Below are 10,095 nucleotides of genomic sequence, written 5' to 3' on the forward strand. Positions count from 1 at the left end.
AAACTTGATTCAAGGTTTATACTATAGTTGATGTGCTATCTGTTTGTCCTATGACTAGCCATGTTAGGGGGAAAAAGGATTGGTCATGAATTTTGAATGGCTAATATGAAAGATAGAAAATCATTTGTTAATTTTCCCACACAAAAGGATCTCTATGTTATTTGATGGTGAAATTTTTGTTTTATGCCACATTCTCTTCTCTCTCTCCTATCACGTAAAGCAAATTAAGATGAAAATTTTAGAATACAATTTGAGCAGTGAAAAGTGTTGAGTTGATGATTTTTTCCAATTCCAACCAAATAATGGCTCCATGATAAGATGTTGACCTTAACCAGGCAGGCAGGCATATACAAAATTCCTTTGAATGGACCTCCACCGTATGCACGTGTGTGTGGGACTATTACCACCTAGCCACAACAAGCCCATATCGTATATTATACTATAATATTTCTTAGATTAAAACTTATGAATTTTGATCATTTATTGATTTATTGATAGAAGCTAGAATGTCGATTAAGCTAAAAAAAAAAAAAAAAAAAAAGAAAGAGTTTTGCTTAATTATCGATTATTTTTATGGATAAAAAGTTAGAATGCCGATTAGACTAAAAAGAATATAAGTTTTGTTTAACCAAATAATAAAGAAAATTGAATCTTCTACCAAAAAAAAAAAAAGAAAATTGAATCTATTTAGACATACAAGCCATATAAAAATGAAGAAAATGACAACTAACAATAATGTTTAGCTATGTACCAAAAAAAAGAAAATACTCCACTATAAACAAACTATGACTAATTTGAATGTTAAATTCTTACAAATACACCACTATATTATATATCACTATGAGAAGAAGTCGTCATCTTCCGTCACATCAATCAACTTTGACCGTCGTCTTCGATTCTTCTTCATAGCAGAAATTATTATTATTATTTTAGAACAAATGTGGGTCTAATGAAGTAACTTTTTCCCCAATAATTTTTCGTCATTTGCATGTCTTAAGTATTTAGGTCTAAGTATGACTATTGTGGTCAATGTACATTTGTGGAATTATACATACACACATAGAGATATATGTAAACATGTACTATTATATACTCCCTCCGTCCCAAAAAGAATGACCCATTTTGAATATATGCACTATTCATATATATTGTTTTGACCATATTTTTCTACTAATAAATAAAAATAAATATTAACATATAAGATGTTGTTAGATTCGTCTCGATGAGTATTTTCAAAATATCAATTTTTTATAATTTTTACTATTATACAATTAAAGATATTAGTCGCCAAAGTTATGCATTGGCATGCGTGTTTCGGTCAACTGGGTCATTCTTTTTGGGACGGAGGGAGTACTATGTTGGGGCTCACAATCACATGACATTCCTTCCCTAAACGACATTGGTCCTTCTGTTTCTTTGAGCTTTCATGCTCATCAATGAATGATTTATGAATGGGTGAACTGAATAATTCCCAACAGCTGGACTACTATCAGTCATGGTCCTCCCACTCTCTTTTCTTTTTATTCAAATTAAATAAAATATTTGCATTTATTAGTATGATTATGTATACTTTATTCTTCTTTGTATATTCGTTCAACTAGGATTTGTTTCAACATTTGTTTTTAAGGATAATATGGTGAATTATTTTATGATATCTTCTAGGCTCAGATTATATACCTTTTTCTTATCCTATTGAAATGGAGTTTGTGGGTATTTAATCATCACCTTTTCAAACTACTTAATTTTTTATTTAAAAAAATTAAAGATAATATAAAATGATAATGGTATAGGTATATATTTTATGAAATAAATAAATAAAAGATGCACAGACAGTGTAAACTATTTTTTTTAGTGTAAACTAATTTTAGACTAACGGATATTTTTATATTTCGTCAAATCTTGAAAATATTTTAAATTAGTTGTATGACATAACAAATTAATGATTTTATATTTAATGATTGTGTAAAACTATTTGACACAATTGGTGTATGCTCATTAAACTCATATTTTAAATTAATTTAAAATTTAAAAATAAATCTATAGATAGTACAATTTTTTTAATAAAAAACTATTTAACAATATACCTCCACTTTTAAATTATATAATAATTTTAAATGTATTTTATCATAAGTTTATTTTATTTTTTCGTTTACAATGGAGCATAGAATCGAACTCACCACCTCATGCATATTACCTAAACCCCTCATCACTAGGTCAAACCTAGTAGCTTATCAAAAGTTTATTTTTATTCTTTTCTATATTGTTACGAGATCTATCTTTTAGGAGTTAGGATCCTCTCCATTTCTCATTCTTTCCATTTCCTTCATTATTATATAGTTTTGGGAATATAAATGCATAAATGTGATATTAAGTGGGTCCAAATACTTTTTATACACAAAAAAATATTTAAAAACTTTGGTAATGGAAGAAATGGAAATGATAGAAAATGGAGAGGATCTCATCTCATCTTTTAGTGGTAAATGCATAAAAAAAATGCTGGTTTACAATGAAGCTGGAGATCGAACTTACGAGTTACGACCTCTAGCATACTACCCAACTCCCTAATCACCAGACCAAATCTAGTGGCTTAAAAAAAAAGGAATTTAAGAAATGAGTAACTTATGGTGAACATTTAAGTTTACGCTAATACTTGCATTAATTGAGTGATGTTCATATTTTGTACGTAATTCTTGTTGTAAATTTTGATGTACAACAACATCACATGGAAGGATGGAAACTTCATTCTCCATCCGATAAACGTTCTCACTGATTGAAGGGAAAAAACATCCAAAAAAATTGAGTGGAATCCGCCATACCAATCGTGTCTAAGTTTAGTGGCCAAATTTGGAGTTTTGTGACCTCATTTCCAAAACCAGCACAACAATTGCTGTTGGACTTGACATGGACCCAACATAACAAAACACCAAACTTCTTAATACACTATCTAATCTCACCCCCACAATACTCTTCTATATGCATTAATTAAATTTAATCCACGCAATAATTGTGTTTTGCAAGAAATTATTTATTGCTAATTTGAAAGGAAAAAAATTTGAAGTAGTAAGGTGGCTAGACTCAAAATTTGAAGTTCGAATCCTTGCAATAATATTTCTGGTAGTTACCATCTAAACTACATTTAAGAAATGATTTTTTTTCTTTTAGTAAACACGTGATTTTAATGCCCAACGAAAAATATTAAACAAATAAAAACGCAATATTACACCAGAGGTCCTTTTATCTAATTTATTTGTAACAAATTCGTCATTTATCTTTATAAATGTGCACGAGTTAATCTTATCTTATTCATCAGTAATATAATAAGGGGTTTGAAACATGAACATATGTGAAGGGTTTGAAACATTTTATTAAACCTAAAAAAAAATTCAAATTTAGTAAATTTAGAGCTTCACGTTTATAGAAAAGTGAAGGGGAGATTGTTGTGTAACAAGTGTGAGGTTGAATGTTGAAAGTCCCATAATGAGGGGTTTGAATAACATATGAGTAAGATGACTAGTAAATTCAATCCTTAAATTTTTATAGTAAATTCAATCCTTAAATTTTTGGATAAAAATGTGGTGTCTCTCTTACACATGTGACAAATATTAACCCAATATAAATTATCGATCGTACTTCCCTCCCATCTCCTCGTGCCTCTATATATTTTTTTCTATTACATAATATTTACATTGAAAAATGCTAAATAGTGTCATCGAGACACTAGTTAAGGATACTAAAAGTAGAATAACAATCTTTAAACTTATGCAGTCAAGATGTTTAAACCCGTTGAACTATCCGCATATAAATAGTATATTATTGTTGTAAATTTGGTACTACTTTGTTTGTGTTGTCTAATGTCCACTAAATACTCTACAAGATAAACGGTTATCCGGTAATAATTTAAGTGATTGACATATCCTCTTGTGGCAGTAACTAAAAGATCTCATGGAAAAAGTATCAAAAAAGTGCATACCTACAAAGTCCAAACAGAGTTTTGACAAGGACTCCCCCTTTCCTTGTTTTCCGGCCTCTCTCTTATCCCTCACTCCTAAAAACCTCTCTTAACATCATCCATACAACGCACACACAAAGCAAAAAAATATTCACAACACACTTTCCATCTCTCAAACACTTCATCATCAAATCTTGTCACTCTTTTAAGACAAACCAACCAAAAACCGTTATGGAAACACAAACACAACAACATCAAAAGTGCATAGAAAAACAAAAAATTCATGAAGTAGAAAAAAACAATCATTCAATCCAATTAGAACAATCTCAAACAACATCACCAAAACATCCTTCTTCTTCATCTTCTACCTCTTCACCTACTCATGAATTCTCTTTTACTATCTCTCTCCATTCTAATTCCAAACCATCACCTTCTTCTTCTCTTGCACTTGATTTATCACCAGCTGATGACATTTTCTTTCATGGTCATTTACTACCACTTCATCTCCTCTCTCACTTTCCTTCCTCGCCGCGCTTTTCAACTAATTCAAATGATAGTTTCACCCTTCCTATCAGAGACTTAGAAAATGAAAAGATTAGAAGAGACGCCGGAAGTTGCAACACTAGCAACAGGGAAAACATCTACAATAACAATAGTAGAGGAATTATTACAAAGGAAGAAAATAGGTCGAATTCGCATGGCGCAAAAGCTAGTAGTTTCTCATTGTTTGGATTAACAAAAGGAAATCATAATAAAGAGAATTCGAAGCCGCAGAATAAGAAGAAAGTTGTTGGATATGATGTTATACAAGCATTAAAAAAGTACTTTTTTAGAGGTAAAAGAGAAAAGAATCAATTTCATGGAGAAGCTTATTCACGTTCAGGTAATTTAATGAGAAAAAATAAGCCAGAATTAAGAGGAAGTAGAGGAGAATATTCAGCACCAGCTTCAATGAGAACTTCTCCAACAAATAGTGGATTATTGCTTGCAAAAAGTGGTGCTCTTTCTGCTTCTTCTTCTCATGGTAATGATAGTACCATGGAAGAATTACATGCAGCTATTCAAGCTGCAATTGCTCACTGCAAAAATTCTATTGCAAAAGAAGATAAGCTTAATTAATTGCTTCCTCATAGACACATCATAGATGCTTTTTTTTTTTTTTTACCTAGTTGTATTGTAGTTTTTACATTTTATGTTTTTGTAATGTTAAATCTATATCTACAAATTTACCTCAGGTTATTTAGGCAAAAATAAATAAAAATTTACCTCAGGTTACACTTAAATACCAATAATATTCCAATATATATTTTTATGCTATTTGTCAAAAAAAAATAAAAAAATTGTGTTATTTAAGTAAAGTCTGACCAAAAGTTGTTTCTACCAGAAATCGAACTCGAATTCTCCTGAACGATCCGCCTTAAAGGAAATTCATTAAACACTAGAGTCTAATGTCTCGATTTGTGCTATTTGATCGTTAGTAAAAAAAAAAATACTAGTAACATATTAACTATTATTATTTTATTTTTTTTTAAATTAATACTATACATTATCTTTTTTGAATAAGACTATACATTATCTTTTAGTATCTAAGTGTAACTTGTGTGAAGATCGATCAATAGAGGTTACAGAATTTTTTTTTTCTTCTTTCTATTACTTGAGATTCGGAGACAAGGGGTAACTGACAAAATTATATATCAGACAAGATTAATAATGTGTGTCTTCTAGTTCAACTTGTGCACATAATTCTGAAAAATCATTTTGTTCCTATGAAGTGATAAAAACAAGTAAGTTTTGGTACAATAAAAAAAGGAATATAGTATAAGGTGTGTGTTGTTGGAATTAGGTATATTTTACTCAAAGGTTACAGTTTAATTTTGAGAATAGAATATGAAATGTGTTTCTGAAGGAGTTTTGTTTACACAAATATATTTGGATTTTACCAGATATTTGGATTTGAATATTGTGCATAATATTAAGAAGACTTACATCGGTTGCGAAATGGTATTAGAGTCTTCTCTATGATCTGTTAAACCACCTACTATCAAATTCTAAGCAGGTCATCCATAATTTATATCCGCGTCTCATGCCCAATTAAATGGTATTAATCTCACATCAGTTTTTTTAAAACTTTTAAACAGATTAAATTCTCAACTCCTTTTATTAATTAATTGTTATAAGGTGTTGGACTATATACTACATTTGAGCTTGCACAATGGTTTTCCACAATGTTGCATTGGAATACAACAAATAGATTGTTTCACTAACATTTAAAAGAAATCTTGATAATACTTAATTAATTTATTTTTTAAGAATTCTTAAAGGTTTGAAGGTTTATTTAAATTTGTCAAAAAAAATTCTTTTGAAGCATTAAACTTTAACTAATTATCATAAATTTTAGCAAGTTATAAAACCAGCTTTATACACTAGTGCAGAAAGGAGATACAACTACTGGCCAAACAGACTTTCCACTAGCGCATTCCGCGTCTGCCTGTGTTTAACTTATGTCCAAAAAAATAATGTCTTATGTTATAATGAGTTTGTTAATAAAAGAGTTTTGCCAGTAAATTAAAAAAAAATGTATCTTATGTTTTAGTGAGTTTGTTAATAAAAGATTTTTGTTGCTACTAAAAAAAATCAAGGATATTGTTAGTATTATGAAAAATCTACACATGTACTTCTCGCACTTCTGGAGCAAGATCTTTGAAAACAAGTTACTAGTACCCACAATGCAACAATATTGTTGTTGCCACATAGAATGTGGAAGATCGTCAATTGGTGGCATGACAATTGAGTGTTAAAGAGAAAAATAATGTTATATTGCATGCCTATTGAGTGTTGAAATAATTTTGCTGTTGTACTAAGGAAAATGTTACTTGTTGAACAACAACTTTGTGAAGAGTAACCAAATAAATAATATATATGATTGGTTAGCTCTAACCATTTTCCCTCTGTGTTTTCTGTCAAACATGCCTTGCTTATGCATAAACTAAAAAGAATGGTGATCTCGTAATCACATTATTATTAGAATTGTTTGCTTCACGCATTTGTTTGTTACAAAATAATCAACAATACATTTATAAATCAATGTTCTTTAAAAAAGGGTAAATAGGATTTTACCCCCTGCAAAATAAGCCAATTTTGCATTACCCCTGCAAAAAAAAAACTTGGGATTACACCCCTGCAATATGAAGATTCTCTCTTTTTACCCCCTGCTTGACAACTTGGCATAGAATCTTTATTTTTTATGAGGTGGCATGCATATGTGGCATTTATTTCATTTTTATTTTTTTAATTTGCACATGTCATTTTTATTATTAAATAAATTGGTGACAAATATTTAAAAAATTCCACTTAATTAGTTTTTAAAAAAATAAAAAATATTGTGTCAAAAAAAAATTATTAAAAATAAAATATGTTAATTCAAAAAGATATGTTAATCCATTGTTTCTAACGCAAAAAAAAAAAAAAAAAAAAAAAAACAAATTTTTCTCCTTCTCATTCTTCTTGTCAAAACCCAAAATTATTTTTTCTCTAACACAAACTCAGAATCCCAGAATCCTTTTTATCTAAAATAAAACCTAGAAATCCGCCGAATCACTCCGTCGAATTCGTCGAAACAAATGATTGATGAAGAACAAAGGCAGAACTAGGAACCAGATTTCCTATAAAGGCAGAAACTGGGTTTTTGAATTTATGGGTTAGGGATTGAATTGATGGGATGAAGAATTGGGAATAAGAATTATGTTTTTGGGTTAGGAAGAAATTGGGTTGTTACAAAGGGATGAAGAATAGAAGAACAAAAGAAATTTATGATTATGTTTCTGGGTTTACCGAGATTGATTTTTGGAAGAAAAAAAATTGGGTTCTTTTTGGATTGTTGTTCTTGGTGGTGTTAATGATTTTTTTGATGTTGTTGTTGTTCTTGGTGGTGTTGATGTTGTTGTTCTTGTTGAATGATGAAAGTTATCGTGGTAGGGATGAAGGGGAAATTAGAAAAGAATTTATTATTATTTTTTTAATTTTTAGTTTATTTAATAATAAAAATGACATGTGCAAATTTAAAAAAATAAAAAATAAATAAATGCCACATATGCATGCCACCTCATAAAAAATAAAGATTCTATGCCAAGTTGTCAAGCAGGGGGTAAAAAGAGAGAATCTTCATATTGCAGGGGGGTAATCCCAAGTTTTTTTTTTGCAGGGGGTAATGCAAAATTGGCTTATTTTGCAGGGGGGTAAAACCCTATTTACCCTTTAAAAAATCATTCTGCTAGATGTTGTGGTAAATATGAAGTGAGTTAACTTTCACATTGCATAGAAAAATGGAGGTTGAACAAGAGAGAGACCCATAAACCTATTGTCTTTGTTGGCGCAGCAGAACACAAGACTTGGTTCAGCAGGTTCTGATTGCAGGCTCAGATTGCATGCACAAGCAAGCACAGAACGCAGGCAAGCTCATAGGCGCGCATGCTTGAGCATGAGCATGAACATAGTTTGCAAAACTGTGATGAACAAGATGAAAACTGTTCTTGATGATTTTGGTGAAAGAAGATTATGAAAACTTAGGGAAAAATATAAATTTTATTCATCCTTAATGGGCCAATCAAAAGTATTTACAATGAATACACACTAGTGTATTTATATGGTTAGCTTGTACAACAAGTAAGCTTAACCAACTAGGCCTAACTAACTATCAACTAACCTAGTTAGTTTCTTAACAAACTAACTAACTCAAGTTAGTTCTAACTAACTTTTATTCAACAACTAACTAACTAATTCAAGATGAATTACACTTTTCAATACTCCTCCTTAATTCATACTTGAATTACAAGCAACCAAACCTAAACTCCTCCTCAAGAACTCAAACCTGTCATGTTTTACTGCTTTGGTAAAACCATCTGCAAGTTGTACCTCTGTTGGACAATATTGCACCTCAATCATACCATTTGTCACTTGTTCTCTGATGAAGTGAAATCTGGTAGAAATGTGCTTGCTCCTGCCATGTGAAATTGGATTTTTAGCAAGACTTATAGCAGACTTGTTATCAATCCTAAGGATTAAAGGCTTCACTGGTTCACATTTGATCTCCTTCATTACTGAATTCAACCAAATTGCTTGACATGCTGCAAATGTGCCTGCTATATACTCAGCTTCACATGATGAGAGTGCAGTCACAGCTTGTTTCTTTGTACACCAAGAGATTGCAGCATTATTGAACTTGAAAACATAACTTGATGTACTCCTCCTATCAGTTATGTCTCAACACCAATCACTATCAGAATACCCTATCAAAGTACTCCCTGCACTGCTTGTACCAATAGGGAATAGCAAGCCAAGTTCCAAAGTACCTTTAAGGTATCTGAGGATTCTCTTAGCAGCTATCATGTGAGACTTCCTTGGATCATGCATGAATCTGCTAATGACACTCACTGCATAGCATATATCAGGCCTACTATTACACACATACCTCAATGAGCCAACTATTTGTCTGAACACAGTTGGATCAACCTTCTCTTCATCTGTGCATTCATCAAACTTTGTGTTTGTCTCTGATGGATTTGACAATGAATTGCAGCTTTCCATTTCAAATTTTTCAAGTAATTCACCAATGTACTTCTGCTGGTGCATTACTATACCATCTTCTCTTCTCATAAATCTCATTCCCAGAAAGAATGAAAGTTCACCAAGATCAGACATTTCAAATTCACTTTTGAGCTTATCTTTCACTTTTGCAATTTCTGCATTCTTACTTCCAGTTATGAGCAAATCATCAACATACAAGCAGATTATGACAATTTCTTCATCTTTAGGACAATGTACATATACACCAAACTCAGCTGCACATTTTTTGAACCCCATCTGAATCATAAAGTCATCAATCCTCTTGTTTCATGCTTGAGGTGCCTGCTTTAAGCCATATAGAGCCTTATACAGCTTATACACCATTGCTTCTTTCCCTTTCACTTCAAAACCTGGAGGTTGTGACACATACACCTCCTCATCTAGTGGACCATTCAAGAATGCTGACTTCACATCCAGATGGTACAGGCTCCATTTGTTCTTACAAGCCAATGCTACAACCAACCTCACAGTTTCAATTCTAGCAACTAGTGCAAAAACCTCATTGTAGTCAATCACATGCTTCT

General features: G+C 31.1%; 2 protein-coding genes across 2 annotated transcripts; one reads left to right on the forward strand and one right to left on the reverse strand.

The window, feature by feature from the left end:
- Positions 1-3,963: 3,963 nt before the first annotated feature.
- On the forward strand, positions 3,964-5,251 carry LOC123915850 (BRI1 kinase inhibitor 1). Its single transcript, XM_045967114.1, has one exon. It carries the CDS (start codon positions 4,181-4,183, stop codon positions 5,066-5,068), a length of 888 nt encoding a protein of 295 aa, XP_045823070.1. The 5' UTR covers positions 3,964-4,180; the 3' UTR covers positions 5,069-5,251.
- Positions 5,252-9,208: 3,957 nt separating this feature from the next.
- On the reverse strand, positions 9,209-9,808 carry LOC123915059 (uncharacterized mitochondrial protein AtMg00810-like). The gene has a single exon (XM_045966210.1). The coding sequence runs from the start codon at positions 9,806-9,808 to the stop codon at positions 9,209-9,211; it is 600 nt and encodes a 199-aa protein (XP_045822166.1).
- Positions 9,809-10,095: the final 287 nt, after the last annotated feature.

Source organism: Trifolium pratense, linkage group LG3 (genome assembly GCF_020283565.1).
Source record: "Trifolium pratense cultivar HEN17-A07 linkage group LG3, ARS_RC_1.1, whole genome shotgun sequence".
NCBI lineage: Eukaryota > Viridiplantae > Streptophyta > Magnoliopsida > Fabales > Fabaceae > Trifolium > Trifolium pratense.